This window comes from Periplaneta americana, chromosome 12 (genome assembly GCF_040183065.1).
Source record: "Periplaneta americana isolate PAMFEO1 chromosome 12, P.americana_PAMFEO1_priV1, whole genome shotgun sequence".
Taxonomy (NCBI): domain Eukaryota; kingdom Metazoa; phylum Arthropoda; class Insecta; order Blattodea; family Blattidae; genus Periplaneta; species Periplaneta americana.
Window position 1 is genome coordinate 47,714,544 of NC_091128.1, and position 27,790 is coordinate 47,742,333.

At 33.4% G+C, this 27,790-nt stretch overlaps 1 protein-coding gene across 2 annotated transcripts in view; it reads right to left on the reverse strand.

Moving 5' to 3' along the window:
- Positions 1-417: 417 nt before the first annotated feature.
- LOC138710385 (uncharacterized) overlaps positions 418-27,790 on the reverse strand; it is a 39,836-nt gene continuing 12,463 nt past the window's right edge. For both annotated transcript variants that reach the window (XM_069841267.1, XM_069841266.1), the window contains exons 3-5: positions 15,232-15,271; positions 8,449-8,588; positions 418-3,422 (exon numbers count right to left, since the gene is read on the reverse strand). In XM_069841267.1, coding sequence (XP_069697368.1) covers positions 3,330-3,422; positions 8,449-8,588; positions 15,232-15,271 — 273 coding nt within the window. In that variant the 3' untranslated portion in view covers positions 418-3,329. The remainder of the gene's footprint in view (positions 3,423-8,448; positions 8,589-15,231; positions 15,272-27,790) is intronic.

A 27,790-nucleotide genomic window follows, 5' to 3' on the forward strand; every position in this document is an offset into this window, starting at 1 on the left:
TCATATACCGTTTTATTTAAATATGCATAATTATATACACCACATATAATGATGCCATTTGCACTGTTTTTAAACTTTTATCATTTTCCACTATTTCCACCTTGGACATGCCTTCATATTCGTCAGTATTTAATAATATGTATTGTCTATTTTTCACATAGATATCGAATGTTATGTTTGAAGATGACCACAATTGGGCGAAAACGTTAACACTAATAATGTAATTGTAAAAATAACTATTTTAGTATTTTTCATTAAAATAATTAAAAAGACTGAACATTTGCATGTTTTTTTTTTTTCATTTGAATATACTTGTCTTATTGGAACTCAAAAATGAATTCGAACGAAGAACGATGTTCCAATTTTATCTCGATGTTGCATAACTGTTTTTGTTCAGCATAAAGAAAGTTGAAGCTCTGTGTATCCAATTCCATTTATTAACTTCTTAAATATTTTGTACAGATATGAATTTAAAAATACAAAATATAAACATCACCTTGATTCTGTATAAAAATAGATACATAGTACAATATTTTCAATTCATTATTTCATGGAAGTATAATCAATAAATAAATAAAAATAAATTTACTGATTGACAGAAAAATCTTCCATACATTTGAGATTTTTTATGATATTTGTGAAACGTGAGACGAAATAAATTATAGTCCTCAAATGTAACATTTTTTTGGCATATTTGTATTTATTTCAGTAGTGTAATCCAGTTAATTAATAGTGATTCATATACCAAAATATATTTGGTAATTTCTACTTACAAGAAGAGATATTTGTAACTTTTAACCTGTACGTGGCAAGAAAAACCTCCACCACAGTGCTGAATATTATTAAAATTTCCTTTCTTCTTTTAATAGCAAATATTTTTACTAATTTAAATTATGATTTTTTAATATTACCAAAGTAATTTATTATTTATCTGTTTCCCGTAGTTTGTTTCGTCATTCTTCTTGTAAGAACTCTGAACTAATATTAAATACACATTAGTAGTGGAACTGCTTAAAACTGCATAATTTTCAATCGGAAGTAAATGGAAGCAGAAGTGACAGTCAATTTCATTGACTGGCGTCAATTTTATGAACTCATGTCAATTGCAATTTTTATTTTATGTACATGTACGTACATTAGCAATTAATATTTCCAATTGATGAATATTTTGCATAATATATCACTTGGGACATAAAATGCAATGAGTCACAACGTTGCTAGGCACTTTTCTGAAGCATGTGAAAGTTATTAAGTTCTAAATGTTATTGTACCGCTTTATCAACCAAAATAAGAAATCAAAATTTAAATTTTTAATACATTCAGAAGTGGAATAATGAATAGGCCTATAATACAGGAGATTTATTTTAAGTCGTTCTATTTCGATATTGCCTATTATTTCTAAAATTTTGGAAAAGTTTATGAAAAAAAGACTATATAATTATTTGACAAGAATAGAATTTTTCTACATTCATCAATATGGTTTCTGGAAATCATCATCTACTTTAAATGCTGTTGTTGACATGGTTACTTGTATAGAATAAGCTCTGGACGAAAATAAAATTCCAGCGGGTTTATTTATTGATCTTAGAAAAGCATTTGATACAGTTAATTATTCAATTTTGTTGTGTAAACTGGAATCTATTGATATTAGAGGCATTGTTTTACAGTGGTTTCAGAGTTATTTAAGTGAACGGTATCAATATGTCTCAGTGAACGACTTGGAAAAGTGATACTCTCTTATCATCATGCGGTGTGCCGCAAGGATTAATTTTGGGACCTCTTCTCTTTCTAATTTATGTCAACGACATAAAATTTCTTCATTTACATGGGACTGCCACTCTTTTTGCAGATGACACTAGTGTATTTTATATTACTGACTCCATTGAAGTACTATTTCTAAAGTCTGAGACAGACAAATTTACTCTTGAAAACTGGTTAAGCGCAAATAGGCTTTCTTTGAATTTGAAAAAATCTGTGTATACGATTTTCACTAAACCTTCATTTTATTATATTATTCCGAAAGAATTAAAATTTAATTATTCTGTAATACAAAAAGTTGCATCAGTTAAATTTTTAGGTTTGATTGTTGATGAACATTTAACATGGCATAAGCATATTTTGGCTGTCTGTGAGAAAATTGCTCCAATATCTGGTATTTTGAAGAGGCTTAAAAGATCTTTGCCTATATCTTGTCTCTTGAATGTATATTATGCTTTCATGCATTCTCATTTAATGTATAATTATGTCATTTATTTGCGGACATAATAAGAAAACTGCTTTGAGACCTTTACAAATTATTCAAAATAGAGCTTTAAGAAATTTATTGGGTTTTCATTATTTGACTCCAGTTAAATATCTATCAATTTTCTTTCGTTCTACCAGTTGAATCAATTATAAAATTAGGTGCTGCTATTTTATGTACAAAGTTATTAACAATTTAATACGTAGTAATATTATATTTCAGTATAATAAAGATATACATACTTATTTAACAAGACAAAAATACAATATATTTTTTTCTCAGCATAGCTCCGTAACTTATGGAACGAAAGGACTTAACCATTTTTTAACAACAACTTTTAACCAACTTCCTTTAGACTATAGAATTTTACCAAATTTCCGGTGTTTTAAGAATTGTTTAAAAATACGTTTTTGGGAAGATTATTTATTTTAATTCTCAGTTGATTTATTTATTTCATGGTTTCAAACTTTTTCTTCTATCTACCCAAAACTTTCTCATCTTATTATTTGTTCTTATTTTGCTTTCTTTCCTTAATAAATTCTAGTGTTATTGTTTGTTTTCACAGACTGTAGTTTCATGACGTTTTCAATTACATTGTATAACATATGTATGTGTTCTTGTATAGCCCCTGGATATGAGTTATACTCGTTGGGCCATACTCAATAAAAAAAGTGGTGTAGGCCTATGACTTTATTTTGGTTTCGTCGATGTTTCTACAATATGCAAATATAAAGTCTTTGTCATACAATGTCGAACAAAGTACATTTTGATGACGTCTATGTGTACATGTCGTACATATGATTTAGCATTAAGTAGAATCCGCCCTTGCTTCATTATTTTTCGCATTTATTATTTCGTAGCATAAAGTAATTTGCATTTATGATACATCACAATACAAAAATAATTTACTCTCATGGACATGTTTGCACCATAACATCGAGCTGTACACTTCTACAACACAGTTTGAGTGTGGAAAATTACACTAATTATAACTATTACACTCCTTCCTAGTGTTTAAAACACCTGGACATCACGAATCTGTATGGCCAAGCTTTGGACTGTCTTGTAATATCCGTTTTAGCTCTGACTATGCTTTGGCCACACGACTTACTCCTTGGCCGTCATTTCTGTTCTTGTTGTTCAAGAGGTCGTTCACAGATTTCAGTACTGAAATTGGAATCTGCAACACAATAAAAGCATCGCATTAGTATGTTATATTATTTACTCTTGTAGAAACACTGATTTAAGTAAACAGGCATTCGTTGATGCGGTTTATAGTTTATATGTATAATTATTCACTTATCATGGGCAAATAGATCACCAAATATAATGGACGCTACAAGATTTGAGTTTCCTCAGAATATTTTAATGACTTTTGAAATGTTGTCTCGCTGTGATGAAATCTTGGAGTCACATTAATTTCATAACATAATAATGTTAGTTTAAATGAGAGTTTAAGATTAAAGACCTCTTGATTACGGACAAGAATCCATTATATATATATATATATATATATATATATATATATATATATATTCTATGACAGTGAATAAAGACCACTTGAGATTCCACTAATTGAAATTTGTAATTATTATTATTTAAGAAAATTTCGTACCTCGGTTTAATCAAATTATAGTGAACAATTATGTAATGTAGGGAAATTTTTAACGAAGATCATGTACATAGCAATCCTATACATCATAACTCAGATCCACATTTTGAAAAAATTGATTAGTATCGTATTATTTTGTTTAGCTAGGTTTGGTGAACTATGGATTCATTTCGAAGAATCTGTAAGGATGAGTACATTATATTAATTACCGTGAATAAATCCAATTAATATCACTGTAATTAGAACTTGTAGTACAGCGTTTCTCAAACTTTTTTGAAGTGGAGACCACTTTTTTAAGTCAGAACAATTCCGCGGACCACCTTACTTAACACATCGTTGCAAAAATTCGACAGGTTTACTTTTTACGCTCGCGTTTTTTCGTCTCTAAGTGCTATTTCAATTTCTCGGGTTTAATACAGTTGTTTGAAAGCACTTCGTAACAAACAACGCACCGAGGTTTTAATTCACTCTCATTGCTATATCAAGTAAATCCAAGTTCCAAGTAACTCTTGTCATATTTACGAAAGTATTTTTTTCTTGAACAGCTACTACTAGGAATAAATATTTTTTAATGGCACTAGAATCATAGATATTAATATCTTCACACACAGCTTATGTATAGTGGGCACTATAGGTATTTACACAGATATAGACAACTAATAGCGTGTACCACATAAGAAGGATTTCAAACAACTACGAGTAACTGCTAACATGCAAGCGACGAATCAACAATGCACAGAATTTGTTATATGTTACTTGTGATTGTCTACAAAAATATAATTAGAAAAGTATTGTAATTTGAATTTTTGATCTGATTCACCCGGATTTTAAAGTAGGTGGAGTCTAAAATTTCTTATATCGTCATTGGAAAAACAGAAATAAAGACAAACTTTAATGCAGTAACATGTCCGATTTTCAACAAGTAAAGATGCAATTTGGTACGTTCTATTATTGGTGTAAGACGTAAAATAGTCAGCATTTCAGTGTGCAGACTGGGTGTTGGAAAAACTATTCAGAAAGTCATAAATACATGAAAAGTTTCGGTACTTTGGTAATCTGTTGTGAATTCGTGTGGTCCCTGACTTGGTTACAGGTGCGACGCCAGAAATGTAGGAAAATATGGCGAGAAACACCACGTTCATAGTGCTTTAAATCCCTCTTTTGTTGCTGACAGTAGATTGGGAATTCGGTAGACGGGTAGAATGATACATTTCATAAAATGTCAGTACTGAGGGAAAAAATGAAAGGTGATTGCCATGTGTAATTTCCAAACTATCAGAATTTCAGTTATAGTGTGATACGTAATTCGTTTGAATTTTATTTTTTCTTCTGTCTTGCTTGAAGGACCACAAGGGCAGACCTCGAGAACCATAGGTTGTCCGGGGACCATAGTTTGAGAAACGCTGTTTTAGTATATAAGAAACATCATTAACAGAATTTGGTGTAAATTCAACGATTCTTGGATTTTTCACAGCAACATGAAACTTTAAAATGCAGTTATTGCAAAACTTTGCATTTTGAATTGTTTACCTTTTGAACTGTTCCGTCGAAATATTTTACGGAATATGCAGTGTAACGTAACATCTTCAAAAAATAAATACATGGCAGGTATTTACAAACAGCGAACTGATATAAAAACTTGAAACCTACGTATGGCCATCATTCAATATACCAGAATAATTTCCAAAGTACATAGATATAACCTTCAAAAGCAAAGTGTCGATGTAGCAATTCTCCATGAATATTTATGATATTTAAATAACAGAGTTTTAACACCTTCAGAAGAAAAAAAAACTTCTTGTAGTACTTGTCAACATAGCAATGGTTATTTTGCTGCCTTGTTGAACCCTTCAGATTCCATTAATATGAACAAAGCCCTACAGATGGTGAATTTTATACTGACGCAGATGGATCTCAAGGCCTCCTTTGTACGCGTTAGTGGACAGTATGTGCAATGCCTCAAGTGTAAACACTGTGTACTGGTGTATTTGTATTTGCCAATACCGGGAATCTGAAGTGTTACTGGAAGTCCATTAAGTTCGGCCACGCAAGCTGCGAGGTGACATTGTGTGCTTTTCGAGTATTTTGAAATCTAAAGAGAGAACATAATTACGGTGCGAAAGATTTTATGGCTACTGTGCTTTGTCTAGATATACTATAGAAACATCCAATATTTCGATTCCATCATGAGAGACGGTAAGGAAAGGAAAATTCGTCTGTTGGATCCGTTATCAAAAATTATTCTTCAGTTACGATCCAACATACACTTTCTTCTCTTTCTCGATGACAGAGCTGGCGCGCAGCTCCGAAACGTCAATGTTTGTACATCTAAGACGTAATGCACGATTCCAGTAAGTCTACATTACGATGGATACAATAGCCTATGATACGTCTTCTGAGAAAGCTTTATTTAAAGTTACTGAATTTAAGTGGCATGATGACGACCATTAAGCTAATACATTGAATTAGGGATGAGCGATCAGGGTCCGTCTATGCTTATCTAATTAACAAATATTAAGTATTAACATACTTGTCACATTTTATTAGCTTGAACGTTTTCGGCTTGAATAAGCCATCTTCAGAAAATTATGCCTGAGAATGGATATAAATGTAGATTGGTACATGAGTGTTATGTAGTACAATGTGAACAATGAGTTAATTATGAGCCTCTACTATAAACAATAATGTGGACTCAAATTAATTAAAATGTGGATAAAATTAAAATCTATGTAAGGTGTGTTCAATAAAATATTAAAATGTTAAAATATTAAAATATAAAATGTTGTCCTGAGTTGCAATTTGCTGAACCATCTGTGACAAAGCTCCAATGATGTCTTGAATGGAGATAATTCAACTGTAATATGTAATGAAAATGTATCAAAATGTGGACCGATATAATACATACATAATGAAGAAGTTACAAACAATAAGAATGAGATGTACTAATGTAAATCTTAATACTGTTGAGTCTTTAAGAAGCTTAATATGCGCCCATAACTCGCTATGCGAAGTTTGTAACCAGATTTATATATTTTCATATTAAGCAGCGTCTGAGGCTGCGAACCTTTAATAGATTGTCTGATAAAAAAACAAATTCATTTTAAAAAATGGTCAAATAGTATTTTCTTCTAAATCAATATATATATATATATATATGATTTATTAAAGAATGTAGATGAAAGAGCGTGATAGGCTATTTTATACATGAGTTTCAGCAATAAAATAAAAGAGAGAGAACATGAAAAAGGTAACAAGTTTATGAGTTATGAGGAAAAAGCTTCATCACTGCACAGTGAACTGCCACCGTTTTGAATTGTGAAAAAACAAAATATGAATAATCTTTTGAATCATACAAATATCTTTTTCATATAGCAGAAGGACAGTGTTTTACACATACCAATTTTCATTATTGTACAGCATACATTAATGGATGGAAAAAAATGTTGAATATTTCCAAAATTTTACTGCTGTAAGCTGTACCTGACCCCGTAAGTGATTTTAAGAGGCATGTTACAGTACATAACCACCTTTTAAATTTGAGTTTCCTGCCTACTTACAGTGTGATTTTTATTTCAAAACTACTACGCTGCGTTCACTGATACCTAGTAACTGTAGAAGAATTTTATTTTCCCTATATTTGTGTTGCTCCACTAAGATGACCGATGTTGTTGTGTATAGTTGGGGTGTGGAAGACTCGCTACGTGTTTTTATTTCAGTTGTATGCTAAAATATCACAGTTACGTAAGTTTCTATTTAGTATTATTTGTCTTTCGGTCTTTTAGAACATATTTCAGTAACAAGATTGTAATTTCTCCGACACATGTGGTGTCAATATAGAAATAATGTGGTGGTTTCAAAACAACCACTACGCAAACAGGGTAGTTATGCTTACCATAGCCAACAAAATGTTCCATTTTTGTGTCAGTTTATTCATCAAGGCTACAAGGAACAGGTGGTTGGTGACAATCACAAAGTGTTTTTGACAACTTTTTCACAAGTTTGAATCTGATGATCTCTAAGGCAGCAAAATATGAATACATGTGGTACAGTTAGACATGGGCGTATTGGTTTACCACACGACGAAAGAAGAGACCGCGACATGAAACGTGGTGAGAGTGATAACCATGCTGGAGTGTCCTGGCTCAAGTGGAAGGATAGAAGATCCATTCTTTTCCTTTCTAATTACCACGCAACACATGTGAAGTGGCACTTTGCCTTAATGAAACCAGAAACTGTTTCCTTTTGTATCATTCGCAATAAGTCTGAAGGCATTGTGTTCTGCAGTATTGCATAGTGGTTTTACCATGAAACCACCCATTTTCTGTGTAAAAAATTTAAATTTTTAAGATTTTTAAAATTTGAGACACTTCTCTTAGACAAATAAAAGTTTAATTTCATTGCAAACGCAATTTTTTATTTCCTTTACAAATGCGTGCTTCAAAGGGTTAAGTAAAATATAGCACAGAAAACCGAAAGATCCTAGAGTTATTTAAGCAGGAGCTGGCATTCAGTGTTTGGAGATGAGTGGCAAAATCCTACGCGACGGGACATATTATGGATGACAATAAAAAGAGACATTCATCTGGTAGCTTACATTGAAGATGTCATCGAAGAATGACTTCCCACCAGGTGCAGGGGCAGGTGCTGGCGCTGTGGAGTCTTTGGATGCTACCGTCCTGGATCTAGCTTCCGCACGATTATGCACTCTGTTACCACCCAGATTTGGAGTTCCGCCTGCAATAAAACAGAGGTGTGTAATGTGGCATGTGATTTCATACTGACATTGCAGTTATGTCAAGCAGAATGTGTCATAAAGAACAAATGGTTAGTTTTAATTTCACTCCATTAGTGTCTTCTTTAAATTGATATTTAAGACGTTCATTGAACTGCTTGCACCTGATTAGGTGTTTATGAACGCAGTTACGTTATAAGAGGTATTTATTGAATGACGATGTTTCTAGCTAGGACGATTATTTCAACACTGTTCACGGAAATTATTAATATTTTAATAATGGTGCTTTATAACTTCAAAGATTCTGATATTTTATATCTTGTTACAGATAAACCCAGTCCTACAAATTGTTTTAATGTAAATGCAAAAAGTCAATACATATAACCTAGTGCAGCATATATGAACTTAAATTTGAGTATTTTAAATAGTAATTTTATAATTTTTATTTGAATAAATTTTCCATTGGATTACATTAATAACAGTTGCTCACATAAGAAGTAATATATTACAGAATGATTCCACCATTGAATGGAGTGACAAATCATTGAGACCAATCCTCGCACTACAAACACTCAACTAATGGAATTGTATTGGCTTATTATGAAGTTGAAAGAGGAATCATATGGTTTTTTATCATGTTGTTTTAATGATCACAATTTTATAATTTGAAATATAAGATCAATACAACATTTTAGTCGCAATTTTATCATATATAATTTTAATACCTGAACTCATTTAAATTTCAGATTGTTATTTATCATAGAGTTAATCATGTAAATAGTTGTTCATTAATATATACAAGATTATAAATTTTAATTATCTGGTAAGCATTCCACAGCAAAGATATGAAAAATTGTATAAGATATTGTGAATTAAATGCCTGATGATGCCCAAGGGCGAAAACGTTTGCATTCCAATTTTATAATATGCAATGATCATTTACATCTGTAAGTGTTATTGATTTTAAACTGTGATATGTCAATTAGACTGAACTCTAAATAAAATAGCATTATATTATATTACATTATATTGACTATCGGAATATCTCTATCATCATGCTTTATAAGATAGTTTTATAACATATTTAATTAGAATTGCTATAACATATGCTATATTATACATACATAAGTGTTCTGTCCAAGGACAGGTCTTTCACTGCAAACCCAGCAATCTCCAATCTTTCCTATTTTTCTGCCTTCCTCTTAGTGTCCACATATGATTGTGAACACAATAATTTAAATATTAATTTGTGAAAGTTTTAAGTGACATTACAGAATAATGTAAAATTTCATAAACCTTTTACAACTTTGGTAAATGTAAGTCATTTTTGAAAGATGCATGTGTCATATATAAATCCATCCAGATATGGTTACCTATCTATCGAATTAATATTGTATTTAGAATTAATATTATATATTAATCTGTATTATATTCATGGAACAATCTGAGTCTAGTTGTATGAATATCACGAGGAAATGAAGTCGCCCGCCTGAGTAATTTATAGTGCACGTGTATAAACAATCTTAAATCACGCGCAGAGGGCCACAATAACATTAACTCTCTCATCACAAGTAAGATGGTCAGAGTAAGCAGCACTCATGTGATAAACTTAAAAGATGTTATCCATACATGCCTACTATTGGCTATTGATGACCTCATGGTTAAAAATACATCTACCCCTAATTGGATGCTAATGACCTCATGGGGAGGTAATGACCATGTGGTTCTGAATCTAATTGGCTGTCGATGACCTCATAGGGTGGAGTTTTTCATTTCCTCGGATATATAAGCATGAAATTCATTACCAGGGGCGCCTTTTGCTACTGGGAGCTCTACAGTTGAGTTCAGTATTTGTATTTTGTATATATTATAATAAATATACTCTACAATTTCTTCGAGTCATCATTTCGGGACTTAGGTTCCGAACGAAGCCTAACATTTATAGTTTATGTGACTACACCACACATGTATTACTCAAGAATTTGTTTGTTGTGCTATTACTGGGCAGATATTCGTTACATTTCTATTTTACTACTGCTATAGGCTATAAGCGTTATGGAAATGTAGAAATTACAAGCAATATCTTGAAAGTAACTAATTGAATTTTATACTGAAATATTGAAATAACTAGGTTATCTTCAATATTTCTAAGACAAATTAACGTTGTTCAAAACTTCACATATCTTAATAAAAGTTCTGATTTAAGGGTTAATTAATTATGAATATTAATCATATTGGAGACTTTTGTAAATATTGAATTTCCTAACTTTTAGGGCAGAAATGTCAAGTTTTGCACTCTGTTTTCGCTGTACTTCAAGAATGTGCTTAAAGCGAAACTATTATTGGACATTCTCATCGTTCATTAGCTGGATAGTCTTCTGCAATTTCGAAATAAGTAGACCTACCTGTGTAACAGGAGAAGAGCATAGAAGAGGACATGTCAAATGTTATCACTTGCAAGTAATGCAACTTACTCCTTAACCTTCTCGGACAGTTGACATGACGGTCAACAGAGCCGAGTGCATTGATCTCGTGACCTCGTTTCGAAGCCTCGAAGGGCTGCTCTTTGGCTGTAGGATATAGCGGACCATGCTGAGGAACTTTCCTTTTCCCTTGTGTTCATTTCCGTTTGACAATTACAGTGCCCACTTATCTGTCCTTGAAATAAAGTGCTTCTTTGTTGTGTAACCATTTTCAGTTATTAGGAATTGCTATATCTTGGTTACCCTTCAGTTCATCTTCTGATTTCAGTATCATTAAAACTTCAGGGTCCTCAATCCCACGCTATTATAAAATATATAATACTAAAATTAATGGGCAAAGGAATCATATTTGAAGCAAATTGACGCATTAATTTCACTCTGAGGATCACTAAAGCTCTTCAGAGTATTAGTCTATAAGCTTTTTGCCTTCGTCTTTTCTTTTTGCTCTTATATTTCCTATCAAACAGCTTGTATGCATTAAATTTCATTGACGCATGATGCACTTTATCCTAGTTTCCATATTCCTTCGATTCCCTTGAATTACTCCTATTATTAATTTTGTATTGTACCTATTTTTAAGAAGGGGTACAAGATTAACTGTGATAACTTTCGAGGAATATCATTTTGTTGACGTCGTACAAAATTTTGTCTAATATTCTTTTGAGAAGATTAACTCCGTACGTAGACGAAATTATTGGGGATCATCAGTGCGGTTTTAGGCGTAATAGATCGACTATTGATCAGATTTTTTTTATTCGACAGATATTGGAGAAAAAATGGGATTATAAGGCTACAGTCCATCAGTTATTCATAGATTTCAAAAAGGCGTATGACTCGGTTAAGACAGAAGATTTATATAATATTCTTATTTAATTTGGTATTCCCAAGAAATTAATTCGATTAATTAAAATGTGTCTCAATGAAACTTACAGCAGGCTCCGTATAGGCCAGTTTCTATCTCTTGCTTTTCCAATTCACTGCGGGCTAAAGCAAGGAGATGCACTATCACCTTTACTTTTTAACTTTGTTCTAGAGTATGCCATTAGGAAAGTCCAGGATAACAGAGAGGGTTTGGAATTGAACGGGTTACATCAGCTGCTTGCCTATGGGATGACGTGAATATATTAGGAGAAAATCCACAAACGATTAGGGAAAACACAGGAAATTTTACTTGAAGCAAGTAAAGCGATCGGTTTGGAAGTAAATCCCGAAAAAAACAAAGTATATGATTATGTCTCGTGACCAGAATATCGTGCGAAATGGAAACATAAAAATTGCAGATTTATCCTTCGAAGAGGTGGAAAAATTCAAATATCTTGGAGCAACAGTAACAAATATAAATGACACACGGGAGGAAGTTAAACGCAGAATAAATATGGGAAATGCATGTTATTATTCGGTTGAGAAGCTTTTATCATTCAATCTGCTGTCAAAAAATCTGAAAGTTAGAATTTATAAAACAGTTATATTACCGGTTCTTCTGTATGGTGGTGAAACTTGACTCTCACTTTGAGAGAGGAACAGAGTTTAAGTGTGTTTGAGAATAAGGTTCTTAGAAAAGTATTTGAGGCTAAGAGGGATGAAGTTACAGGAGAATGGAGAAAGTTACACAACGCAGAACTGCACGCATTGTATTCTTCATCTGACATAATTAGGAACATTAAATCCAGACGTTTGAGATGGGCAGGGCATGTAGTACATATGGGCGAATCCAGAAATGCATATAGAGTGTTAGTTGGGAGACCGGAGGAAAAAGATCTTTGAGGAGGCCGAGACGTAGATGGGAGGATAATATTAAAATGGATTTGAGGGAGGTGGGATATGATGATAGAGACTGGATTTATCTTGTATAGGATAGGGACCGATGGCGGGCTTATGTGAGAGCGGCAATTAACCTCGGGTTCCTTAAAAGCCATTTTTAAGTATGTAAGTAATTATTAATTTTGTATTTCTCATGTTTGTAATACGTTTATGTCAACATATCAATCAATCAACTCCTTTATCTCCTGATGAGGAGCATAGGGCATTCACAAAGTGCCTCCATCGGACCCTATTTGTAGCCAACTTCTTCACTTCGTTCCATGTTTTCCCCTCCCTAGCAATTTCCTCCAAAACTGTTCTCTTCCATGTATTTTTTGGCCTTCCTCTTGTTCTACTACCCTGGCGGTTCCAATCCAAAGCCATTCTTTCTACTGCTCCATCTTCTTTCCTGATTGTGTGCCCTATCCAATTATACTTTCGTCTTTTGATTTCTATTGTGATTTGTTATCTTCCACAGTTCTGAGTTTGTGATTATATCTGCCCATCTAATTTTTAAATTCTTCGTAAACATCTATTAACAAATGTTTGCAGTTTATTTTGTATAATTTTACTTGTTTTCCATGTCTCACAGCCATATAATAAGACTCACTACACTTTACTGTTAAAGATTTTAATTTCGTAGATCTGGATATAATATAAGATTTCAGTATTGGGTACAACATATCAACATATACTTCTGTTCTTTATTACGTAAATTGCTAAAGGATTTATTTTGCGTTAATTTTTAAAAATATAAATTGTAATTCTCTTTTGTTTCATAATCGAAATTGTTTCGGCACGTCTTTGTCCTAGGAACATTCAGAGGATGAGGAAACTACAACCTCTCTTGATAAAACTGATTGACTTTTAATGACAATTCAGTTATATTCGAAAAGTCCCATAGATAAACGCGAATGTCGAATACAAATTTTTCTCAAGTACCCTCAGAAAAAATTCCACAATATTTTAGTCTTTCAAAACAAGATCAATTTCATATTGTTTTCTAGGCTTTCATGTCTTATACTTGCTCCTTATGTGGGAATGGTTGTTTGAATTCGAATGGTCGCTTTCTTGTAGATATGACTCAGATATGTGCTGCCATCTGTTGATTTAGCCACATACATTCAAGGTCCGGTGAAATCCCACTAGTGTGAGCTTCACCCCCCCTCCCGAGCTTACTACGCTTCATTTTTATTATTTTCTTGGGTTATTTTACGACGCTGTATCAACATCTAGGTTATTTAGCGTCTGAATGCTATGGAGGTGATAATGCCGGTGAAATGAGTCCGGGGTCCAACACCGAAAGTTACCCAGCATTTGCTCGTATTGGGTTGAGGGAAAACCCCGGAAAAAACCTCAACCAGATAACTTGCCCCGACCGGGATTTGAACCCGGGCCACCTGGTTTCGCGGCCAGACGCGCTGACCGTTACTCCACAGGTGTGGACTACGCTTCATCACATTCATGATATCTGTAACCTAGTTCACAATACTGCATCCAAGTTCACAACTTTGAGTAGATACTATTGAAATGATGATGATGATGATGATGATGATGATGATTGTGACAATAATGTGGTAGAATGGTGAAGAACCCTAAGAAAAACCATTTGGAATTTTGGCTTTGTTTACCACAAATACGACTCCGCGGTCACTGGGATTTCAACCCGGGTCCACAGTCACCATAAGCCAGTGCTCTACAAGCTCGCGCCATTGCGTCCTCAGAGCAACGCTTGTCATTTTCGACCTATTACGCGAAACAATACGTTAGTTTACTACCAAACAATCATGGATAAATTAGAGGACAATAGAATTAGGATGCGATATGCGTTTCATAATTACGATACATTCATAATTATTGTACTGAGAAAATATCCATTAATATATTTATCATAATGCTTATATAAGCATCTTTGTCAACTCTAACCTTTAAATAAAGCAAATCAATAAATTGTTTTAAATAATGTATACCTCGTTTTGTAAATATTTGAAACAATACCTCTCATATCTTGATTATTTTTGGTAGGGTTTTACCACAGTCTAGTATATACAGTCACGAAGCTCAATACATAGTAAATATGCATCCATAGATAGTTGCTAACCACTAGGATCGCTACTATCGCCTCATTACAGACAATGCGAAATAGTACCGGCAGGGTCTAGTGTTCCTAGCATCCTCACAACTCAAGCTTCATGACTGTTTATACTAGACTGTGGATTTACTCAACCCTTCTTGTGTAATTGTTAAGAAGGTAAGAGTGTATTCACTTTCTAAGACTCACTCACTTGACTGACTAGCTATCAATCATATTACTGACAGTAGAAATCGCCAGTTGAGCCGAGTAAAAGTTCAATTAACTCACCTAGGAGTTGGTTTACAGCCTGCAGCGCGGATATCGGGATCTGAAACAAAAATGCATTATGATAGTATGACTTCATAACCAATTGCACAGCTTCAAATACTGGGGTTGTACTATACTGTACTGTCTATTGTAATTGGGGCTTTGGCGTGTTATATAAATAAATGAATAAATAAATACATATACTAATAATAAATTAATATGTAAGCTAACATTGTTCATGAAAGATTCACATTTTACTTTCACAAATACTGATTGAATAATGCGTCAAGAGGTTGATGTCGAGATTACAAACTGTAAGACTTGAAAGAAACAATATTTTTCTCCTAGTTATTTTTAGACTTATTAGACAGAAATCTATACAACCATGATGGCATGAATTTACGTCCTAACCGCTGGGTACAGTAATTGCATGCTTATAAATGAAATCAACATGAAAATAAAATTTACTGGCAAAAATACGCCAAGATCTTCGACACTATTAGCTCCGTTAACCTCATTTTGATTTAAATTATAGTTTAATTTCACCAAACTAACTTGCCTAGTAAAGTTTATGACACTAGTTTTGGAAATATTTATCTTTATGCTTTTCTCATCACATATCTTACGTTAAGGAGATTGGCAGTCAATAAATATTTCTATTGTATGAAATACTTTGTGCTTGTTTGAAACCTTAGCAGCTTCATTTATTGGATTAAGATTCATTCACCAAAAGTAAAACAGAGTATCAATGACGCACTTTCAACGGATTATCTGCTAATGGCGGAGTTCGTCTATTCATCAGCAGTTGAAGTTGCCTCTTATACGCCAACACCCTAACATTTACCTGCCATCCAACTCTCCAGCAGTTTTAAGTAAGATATCCTATAGCATTAGAACTAAGAAAAATTATAACAGCTTCACAGAATTTGGAACTCCAATATTTTTATCTGCCAGAAATACAACATACATGCCTACATTTTCATAGTAGTACCGCTTCGGTACAGAATTTGATGCAGTTCGAAAATACTGTATGTTTGCTCAAGATTGTTCATGTGATTAGGAGCCACAGACACCTGACACTACATTGCTTCAGAAATATTCATCTACGTAGGGAAATCCGGAATTGGGATCGTGTTATTGAAGTAATGTACCGATACTGTAATAATAAACTTAGATCGTTTCGACGAAAACGCTTTGGTTTTATATTTATCAATCCTATTTATAACAAAATGATTCCATAAGTGGTTATAACGGTTTTTAAATTTGAAAACACATTATTCTCTGTTGCTGATATCGAAAATATGTTTGTTCAAGATTCTTCTTGCGATTAATAACCATAAACACCTCACATTACTTTGCTTCAGAAATGTACCTCTACGTAGAGAATTCATACAGGAACTATAGACGCGTTGTTGAAACTGATGTTCTGTTTACAGGATATTAAAAGATAATTTCAGCGAACACTAATTTGTTTTAAATTTGTCAATCCTGTTTAAACAAAAATGATCCTGTAAGTAATGGTTATGAAATTATAAAATAATTACATTATTTTGTTGTTCAGCCAACTGACCGAAGATAGATCTGAATCTCACAAGTAATACAAACAAGGCATCATTCATTTGCTAATTAAGCCAGGAGTTAATGAGTTAAGATGGCTAGTTCATTTCCCCATACAAAAGTTATGGGAAAATAATTATTTATTCTCTTATATACCTACATTCTTTTACAAATAATACTGAATACTAATATTTACATACAGAATACTTAATAAATTTTACAGGAGAAAGAGTTCGTCCAAAGGGCTGGATTCGGGAAGAGAACCTAAAACGCTCATCGCATTTCCGCGTTGAATAGCAATACTTAAGCGTTGACGCAAATAAGTAGTGCAACTGCGATTACCAGTAATGGACATCAAATTTGGCCGATTTGAGATACCAAAACTTTAGCGTCATGACTCCAAGGACCAAAGGGGACAAAGATATAATTGTCTTAAAGATGAGCATATTTATTGACTTTTTTTCACGGCTAATTCAGCAGCAGATGCTGCTGGTTATTCATCCCGACTCTACGAACGATCTCATAGATGCTTCTAGTGCCGAAAAATGTTGACCAATTAATTCGTCAGAGACTGCCCGAGAGTTGCTACAGGCGGTGGCTGTACATTACACTCGTAATGAATGAATGATTGAATGGATGATGATGATGGCGAAGAATATTTGAAGACCTAACATTCTAAGTGTACTAAGTGCCAAATTTTTAAATTTAATTTTCTTCAATTTAAGGGAGAAACATCCATACGAGAATAACATACTAAATTGTCTTTGTCGTAACTGAACTGAAAGTGACTCATTCGTACTACAAAGTAACTCTGTCTAACTCGGTTCAGAGGTTAAATCGGTTCAATTTAAAACCCTGTCTCCATATTCAAGCGTAAACCAGTTCAAGCAAGTGCTACCATATACTGGTCAGGAAGAGAACTTCCTGTACACGTTGAGTGCCACTGATGCTAGCTGGTGTGTGTATTCTTTGTGTTGACAGTAAAATAATAGAGAGAATATAAAGGTGAATTAAGGGTATGTTATACATTTTAAATAATACTTTATGGTTCCTTTATTATTTTCCAGCAACTATTGCAGAGAATTTGTGCGATTAACTTTCAATATTAAGTTTAAGTTTTTTAGAAGGGATTATGGCTATTAACGCCTTCGTCGAAACAGTATTCAGTACTACCAACCTCTAGCGCAAAAAAGTCCTAAATTTGGATTAAATAGGGTCAGTAATATAGGACAAATAGGTTCAACATGTTTGAAAACAGTCCACTCAAATTAAGGATTTATTTTCAATTCTTTGTGACAGATGGTTAAATGTAAGAGGAAAACGTCAAATTCGTGGACTGAGAACGACATGCAGAAGGCTATTAAAGTATTTCGCGAGGGAAGAAGCCAACGTCATGTTGCTGAGTTGTTAGGAGTTCTTCATTCATGTCTGCAACGACGTCTTCAAAAAGGCCAGGACAACCACTTGAAAAGTAAAAGCCGTCAAACTACGTTTACTCCAGAACAAGAAAATGAATTTGTGTCTAGAATTTTGAAACTGTACGCATGTGGTTTTGGACTACACTGCAACACAGTTCGTTGGTGCAGAAAAGAAAACAGTGTTTGTTTGTGGAAGGTGTAAAGTGTTAAATTAAATCAATTCAATGTTCATTTTAAAGTTCCGTGCAGGTATATAGAGGGAAAAATTGTGACCCGATTTGCCCTAAACACTTACCCCATTTATCCTTATACAGAATGGTAAAAAGAGTCACTGCAGTGAAATATTTCAGTTCATGTACATACAGTTAGCTTAGAGTAAAAAAGAAACATTTTTGGGGAAGTAGTACTCACATGTGGCTATAACTAATGATATATTATGAGTGTAATATACAGTATTATGAAATTAACAATAAAATTAAGGATTTGTTATTTTTTGACTCCATTTACCCTTGGTTACTACGGTGTTGTACGTATCTCAACATGCATTTCGCAGTGTTTTTTCATCAATATTTCAGAAAGTTATTCTTGGCACTTTAGCACATTTAGAATGTTATGTCCTCAATTGTTGGGATCTCACAAGGGAACCGAAATACCCGGAGAAAACCTCTGTGCTGCTTAGGATGAAACGGTATTTGAACCATGGTCCCCTGGCTTATAAGCTCGATGCTCTAACACTGAGCCAGCATGGCAATCCAACGCACAATCGGTCATATTTTTAAACAAAAATTAGAGCCAAATTAAGTGCTTTACGAAGGACGAAATTAAAGAGACGTTTGTCGTTTAAAACAGCGTTCCAAGAGTAACAATATTTTCAACTAGCATATAGAATTTTTCACGTAGTTCACATGCTACAGTAGAAGTAAATCTCTGTGAAAGCCTTTCTTATTCATTTAACTGAATTTATTTCTGGGTTTGAAACGAAATTTGAAGTTATTTGCTGTTAGTTGCATTATCGTTTTATTTTATTTAGTTTTATCCTCCATTTAAGTATGTGTTTAAAATGCGTTTTATATTATTTATTTTTCTAGCATGCATCCTAAACTAACTAAGTCATGTATGGTTTTTCTATTTTAGTCTCACCTACAGAGCAAATTATATTGACTATTTCGTTTATATGGCGTCATTCCATTTTCGACTAACGAAGTGTAATGGAATTTTGAATTCCAACCAATCACAGTGACACTTTGCGATAATTTTTGCTGCTAGATTTATCGCTATCAATTTATCGCATGGTCGTTCTTTTGTTTAGTCGTTGTCACCAACTGTTTCCCCCTAAATCGATGATTATGAATACATTAAGATGCAACTACACGGTTAAACTTTTCTTTCAGCTTTAAAGCAATGAATGCAAGATTGATATTTAATATTAATGAATATATTTACGCAGTGAAAACGACGTTCAAAACGGCGCACCATGTAAACACAAAATCTTCATGAATCTTAATTGAACGTACCTTTTAAACTTGATTCTTTCAATATTCTTCCCAGCTTGCACGCATACGCGATTGAAATATTGAACTGGGTAGATGCAGCTTTAGTTCAGTTACACATTACAGCGAGAATGCGTTTGTCGAGCTATAAAAAATGCTTTCGTGTAGCATTGATTGTAACGGTCGAAATAAGACACAGCTGACATTGGTCCTGCTCCCACAGGTAACGTAATCTATAATTGTAGCCAATAAAATTTGTATTTTGTGAATGAAATGAAACAATTAATAAAAAGTCAGATGTTCAAATTTATGTAACATCATCGGATATCAAGCCCAAAGACCTTGCATAGTAATAATAAGGTCTTTGATCAAACTGCCTTCCGTATGGCGTTATAAAATTCGTGTTTTAATTAGGCCTATCTATACAGAGATGACTTCACTGTGTAGCAACATGTCTCGCTGTGAATACATAAGCATTGGTATATAGCTGTCCCCTCTGTTACTGTTAAATTAAATTATGATTTCAGCAGATAATGAAAATGTATTTATGTTATAATAATAAGAGAAAAGTGCAGTACATGTAATTAACATTGTTAAACCTGTATTCCACTTTTCGCAATTGGCATTACTAAATAATAACATCGAATTTCTTTATTGTAGTAATCGATATTCATCTACGACTATTACAACTTCACAATGTCTGAATAGGTTAAGTATTCGTTAATATACAATTACTAACATTTTGTGATCGAATTTTAGGGACATATTATTTACATTTTTATTTTATTCACGAAATAGTCCTAATAACAGAACATTACAACAGAAATGTTTTTAACAGAAAATACTAATTTTATTACTAAAAGCCACGCTTTGTTACGGATCGAGTTTTTTTTTCTAACCATTTCGAGTTTCCTTGTAAGAGATCTACAACGTGTTAAACGCTGTAAAAATAAAGTTTGGAATGACGATATGAGAAATAGCTATATATATAATAATAAAAACAGCAAAATGTTAACATACCGTCTAATTTGAATTCACTATCTAATAAGAGTGGATGGTAATATGCTATATCCTGAAGAAGTACTAATTTATTTATTTAGAGAAGAATGCAGGAAAAACCCAGCAACCTGTGAAACTGGAACAGAGAACAGTGTTTAATTTTTTGCTTGATGGAGAGAAAGAGGGAGAGGAAATTTCTTGTACGTATGTTCAAGGTTTTCCCCACTTCTCCTTACCGAAGTTACTAAGAGGACGTTTCTACACACGTTTGCTATTTCCAACTGAGGTTTCACTTGAATCTATCTGTACTGAGATGTATGTTAGTGATGAATTCTGCAGCTTTCTTTATTTTAATGAGATTGATTTAACAAAAGTCTTTTTTATAAATGAGCAAATCGAGAGAGATGAGAGTACTTTTGTTCACGACAGTTAATTGTAGTGATATATGTAGGTCTTTAGTAGTTAATAATTTGAAAAAAAAAAAAAAAAAACTGAGTTGTGAATAGAACTGAAATATTGTCTTCGAAAGATGACATGGCGACGGACCTTACCTACACAGAGTGAAAACGGTATAACCGCATTAACTCTAAGAACAGAATCTTTAGGTTGTAAGCACTGTAATCAAAAAAATCAAATATAATTTTGGTATTCGAATAGTTTAGCCGAATAAAATGTATCTAAGGATTGAATCCCACTTTATGATAATACTATTGGATAGGAGACATAAGAAATAACTGATTAAATACGCATTTATTTATTTATTTATTATTTAATTTAATTTAATTAATTTATTTAATTTATTTAATTTATTTAATTAATCTAATTTATTTAATTAATTAATTTACTTATTTATTTATCTAATTATTTTTCTAATTATTTAACTATTTATTTTTTTACTTATTTATGTATTTATTTATTTATTTATTTATTTATTCTGGTAGAGTTAAGGCCATGAGGCCTTCTCTTCCACATTACCAGAAGTAAAATACACATTGAAACAATGACAAAAATAGTAAAGTCATACTTAAATATGAAAATAATTTTCAATGCGCATTAACAAGCTTACATGGGCTATAATGAAATGTTAACTAAACATGATACATAATTAAGTTATTTACAATTCATATCCTAATTCTACTTTATGATAGGCCTAAATGACAATTTATATACACACAGAATAACCTATAAAAATCGGCTAACACTCACAAATTAATTTCATGTAAAAGTATGTAATTCTTAATTTAAATTGATTAACAATTCGGCAATCCTTGACATCACGAGGTAAGGAGTTCCATAGGCGACAAACTGACACGGTGAAAGAGGATGAATAGGAAGAGGTGCGGTGACGAGGAATGGATAATAAGGCCTGATGTTGATTCCGTAACGTTGTAAGATATTCAAAGCGAGTTCAGATATTTTGGAGTAGAAGTGAATAATATTCTAAACAGAACAGATAAAGAATATGCTATTCTACGTTCCTTTAGGCGGACCCAAGAAAGATCTTCAAAAGATGGCGTTATATGGTCAACTTTACGAGTATTGCAGATGAAGCGGACACACACATTATGAACACGTTGTAGTCTTTCAACTAAATTGACGGTTATATTTGTCAAGAGAGAATCGCAGTAATCAAAATGGGGCATCACTAGCGACTGAATAATGTTTCTTTTTATGCAAAGAGGCAGACAGTTCCGCAAGTGATTTAGAGAGTGGAGCAATGAAAATATTTTCTTACAGATGTGAGTTACTTGATTATTCCAGTTTACAGTGTCGCTATACTTAATAAACGATCCATTTATTGACAGTCTTAGTATGGTTTTGTCGTCAATTGTACTGAGTAAGCGCTGATGTCCCATTACAATTGCCTGCGATTTTCCTGGGTTTAACCTCAGTCCAAACTTTTGTGCCCACAGATAGAGTTTAGGTCTTCAGTCATTGTCATTTACAGTGTGACGAAAATTTTATCAGATAATTTTGTACGTTATTATAGTAATAAAGCGATTTTCAAAGAATTGACACAAGAATATTTTTTTCGGCTTGTTCTTCGCGTTGATATCTTACCATTCATATGTCTAATGCCTAATAGTTTTACCATAAATGGGATTCAAGGTTCAGACACAAATTATATTTTCGCTAATTTGTTATCCAAATATCAAAATAACATTTGATCTTGGTTGCTTACAACCTAAATATTTTATTTTTAAAACGAATGCAGTTGTATCCCTTTCACCCTGCATCTATGGGCAAAAATTGAACATTGTTTGCTTCAAATTATATCTACAAAGAAAAGACTTAAAGTTATATTAAGCAAATGTTGCTTTTTCATTTTATTGTTTTCATTTTTCGAAGATAAATTCTTTATAAAGAGATAATATATAATTATACAACAATTCCGTAATGCAGAATATAATTTCCTCTTTGGATATAAAGTCACTTATTACCTTTTCCTTACAAGCAAAACCAAATGATCTTAGTGGAGAAATATGTGCGCTTTCATATGTGCCTAATTTATTTCCTCCGCTTACAACGACATCGAAGTGATAAGAATAATACAGGGTGAACATAAAGTCTTTTCCTGATTATAAACATTTATTACTGAATAATGCGCTAGATGCAGAGACGAGATTTCCAGCAAATTATATCGCAACTTAGGAAATTGTCATGCATATCGTCGTTGTTCCTGCAATAACTCCTATGTGATATATTTATCGATTTTCAGATTCCTGCTCTATTAAATAACTGAAATAGTGATATAGCAAATAATAAAATCTCCTATATATAATTATATTTCTTTCTTTCGAAAATGTAAGAATTCATAATCTCCCATGTACCACTGCCACAGAATGAATAAATGTGTTTTTTACTTGCTACTAAAAATTTTATATTTTGCACATAGGAGTTATTGAAGGAACAACGACGATATACTTCAACATGCGCTCCGTTTGTTGCCTGGAGAACATTTAATCTATGCCTTTCTTTCCGCCAACGTCTCGCTTTCCTGCCCCAAAACCGAACATTGTATTTGTTTACTTTTCCGGAGGTGTGGACAATTTTGCACAGACGGCTGTAGTTCTAAGCGTTCTAAGTGCAAATCATGCAAGCTTTGTTGCTAGACGACCGTCCCCGAAGTGATGCATTTGCTGTCGATATTCCGGAGGGAATTGAAAGACACAATGACTATCTTAAGCAAATTTGATTTTTCTGATGAGGCAATCATACATACCTCTGGAAAAGTTAACAGACACAATGTTAGGATTTTGGTGTAGGAAAATTGATATGTTAGCAAAACGTGGCGTTCTACGGGTAACAAAATGACCACATGTTGAGGTGTATCCATGAAAACTTTGAAGGTTGAGGTATTATTTGCTGAAAACCGTGCCCTTGTATTTAGCGTAGTTTTCAGTAATAAATGCTTGTAATGAGCAGGCGCGGCTCCTTAAGGTTGTAGCAAGTTTGCGCTACACCTAAAAAAATTTACGGATATTTTGGTTTAAAATACAAGTTAAATTATTGTGGTCTAAGTACACGATTGGTATGATAAGCTGTAGAAAGTTTCTCATCCAACTATAATCGTTTGTAGGAGCCTCATCGTTGACTTGCCAGAGTAAATACTTCTTATGGGGACTGACTTGATCTTGGGTATCTCTTCGGGGCGAGGGGATGAGAGAGGTGTTGTCCACTGTGATACGTTTTTGATAAACGAACAGGAAGGTAAAGGAGCTTTGAAAATGGAAACAGATGGCAGTAGCTGATGAGTGACAATCAATGAGGCAGAGATTGAACAAGTCCGCCCTGCGACTGCAGTTAGGCGCGAAAACAAGTTTTTTTTTTTTTTTTTTTTTTTTTTTTTTTTTTTTTTTTTTTTTTTTTTTTTTTTTTTTAGAGTAGAGGGTGAGCTTGTATTTTATTGTGATTTAGCTTTCCGTTTCACTGCTGTTACTTGAGTCGAGTTTGTTGAGAGCGCGTAAGAAGCTGTTTTAATAAATTGTGTTGTTTGTGTTATTCTACTATATTAAATAGACCCTAGTTAAGATGAATACAATTCAGTCTTTAATAGAACATCAATTTTCATCGCGCAGCTTAGAAGAGAAGTGTGAGATTAAGCGTCTTGGTAGATCGACTCGGAACGTTTAAATTTCGCAGAGCGTGAAAACCAAAACCAGGTCGTTTAACAGAGAATTCAATTCTGACGCGTACGATAAGTTTCAGTGGTTAATGTGGCTGTGAAATAAGAAAATCTTTGTCCTGTTTTCCTTGTGTTTTGTTCGGAGGAGAGTAGGAAAACACCTTTCAGCCTCTGAAGTCGTCACAGGGATTGTTAGTAAACTTTCTAGTAATTTTGTATACTCGCCGAAAGTTGAACATGAATTGTTGTCTCTGAAAAAAATCCATTAGAGACACACAGCCTGAAATGTTTCTGAACTCGTCAGTGCCATAAATAACTGAAAGTTCAGTGCGAATATTCCTTTCATTTATGAACGGATACGCTCTAATGACACTACGAAGAGACTCTTCTGGGAAAACACTGTGGAAATAAATGGGTGAGTTTTTGCACATTTTTACGACTCCAGCATGATAGGCCTAATATTTTGTAGTAAGAAAGTAAACGAACAAAATTTTGAAGCACCAGCCGCCACTGATAATGAGGGAAGGACTTTATGTTCAACTTCTATAAACGTACTTGGCTTTTAATTTTGATTTCCATCAATATTTTATTAAAAATACATATTAATTTCCATCATTATTTCGTGAATAAATATGGGAGATGCCCGTTATTATTCGGTTGAGAAGCTTTTGTCATCCAGTCTGCTGTCAAAAAATCTGAAAGTTAGAATTTATAAAACAGTTATATTACCGGTTGTTCTGTATGGCTGTAAAACTTGGACTCTCACGTTGAGAGAGGAACAAAGGTTAAGGGTGTTTGAGAATAAGGTGCTCAGAAAAATATCTGGGGCTAAGAGGGATGAAGTTACAGTAGAATTTAGAAAGTTACACAACGCAGAGCTGCACGCATTGTATTCTTCACCTGACATAATTAGGAACATAAAATCCAGACGTTTGAGATGGGCAGGACATGTAGCACGTATGGGCGAATCCAGAAATGCATATAGAGCGTTAGTTTGGAGGCCGGAGGGAAAAAGACCTTTGGGGAGACCGAAACGTAGATGGGAAGATAATATTAAAATGAATTTGAGGGAGGTGGGATATGATGGTAGAGACCGGATTAATCTTGCTCAGGATAGGGACAAATGGCGGGCTTATGTGAGGGCGGCAATGAACCTCCGGGTTCCTTAAAAGCCAGTAAGTAAGTAAATAAGTAAGTAAGTAAGTAAGTAATTAAGTAAGTAAGTATCATTATTTCGTAGGAATAAATGGTATTAGGCCTGTTATATCTAGAAGTGAGTCATGTGGTTTTAGAACTCTGACCTTTGAACTGCAAAATAGAGCTCAGATTTCAATTTGCTTCGAAAAATGACCTAGAGATAGACATAACATAGACTTTAAAACCACGTTTAGGTCCAGTTTTATGACATTTCGGCACTACTTGCACATTCCATCTTCAAAGTAGCCTAATAACACCGAAATCTAAGGAAATTGTTTCAACGTACAAACCACAGTCTAGTATATACAGTCACAAAGCTCAATACGTAGTAAATATGCATAGATAGTTGCTTACCAATAGGATCGCTAATATCGCTCATTACAGACAATGCGAAATAGTACCGGCACAGTCTATTGTTCCTAGCACCCTCACAACTGAAGCTTCGTGACTGTATATGCTAGACTGTGGTACATACAAATTCCCGGCTGAAATCTCGTAAGCTCTTTGGAAAGTAAACACATCGGAATGCAGTAATGTTACAAAACCTAAAAAAATTAATGACAGTCTTTCTACAACTTTTCGTAAAAACCTAAGTCTGCTGCAAAAATGATTGGAGTTACAACACAAACATAATATTCCTGCTTTTTAAGTATATTTTAATTGCTTTTGCAGGAAGTATATTAATGTTCTTTCACGAATATGGGATTACATTTGAATGAGCTATTTTGTGTTGTTTAAGAGGAATATTTTGTTTTTATTATATCTAAAGTTAAAAACGTGACTGCAAAAAAATAGCTGGTCTAACACTAGAATTGATTTTCATGCTCTAAATAAGACATTATAAATTGTTACATATGAATGAATTTTAACGTAAGATTATACCTTACTCTCATAATTTTAAACCCGGAAGTATTTTTATAAACAAATATCTAATTTGTGACGTAAAATTGCGCGCGCTTCCATGTATTGTATTGACCTGTACAAAGTAAAAGCGCACACCTTTGACATAATCATAAAACTATAATGCATTATGATATTTGCAGTGTCATTATAACTTTCTATGCTTGAGTCGGACGTTCAAAGGATCTTGTGCAATAAGTAGCACGGAAATATCAAAATAATAGACGTAAGACATATTCACTTCTGAAATGTTGTGCAACAGCTCTGTTCTCTAAGAGCTTTCGACAAAAATTAACTTGTAACGACCGATTAAGACACGGGATAATCTACCCTCAGGTGCAGGATGACCAAGCGATTCCGTGTTGCGATATCAACGTTTTATTGTGACATACATACATTAATTCCGTCTGATACTCTAAGCGAGGAATATTGAAGTGCGATTCCTCATACTACAGTCATACAGTCCAGGGTAACACAGAGGGTTTGGAATTGAACAGGTTACATCAGCTGCTTGTCTATGCGGATGACGTGAATATATTAGGAGAAAATCCACAAACGATTCGGGAAAACACGGGAATTTTACTGGAAGCAAGTAAAGAGATAGGTTTGGAAGTAAATCCCGAAAAGATAAAATATATGATTATGTCTCGTGACGAGAATATTGTACGAAATGGAAATATAAAAATTGGAAATTTATGCTTTGAAGAGGTGGAGAAGATCAAATATCTTGGAGCAGCATTAACAAATATAAGTGATACTCGGGAGGAAATTAAACACAGAATAAATATGGGAAATGCGTGTTATTATTCGGTTGAGAAGCTTTTATCATCCAGTCTGCTGTCAAAAATTCTGAAAGTTAGAATTTATAAAACAGTTATATTACCGGTTGTTCT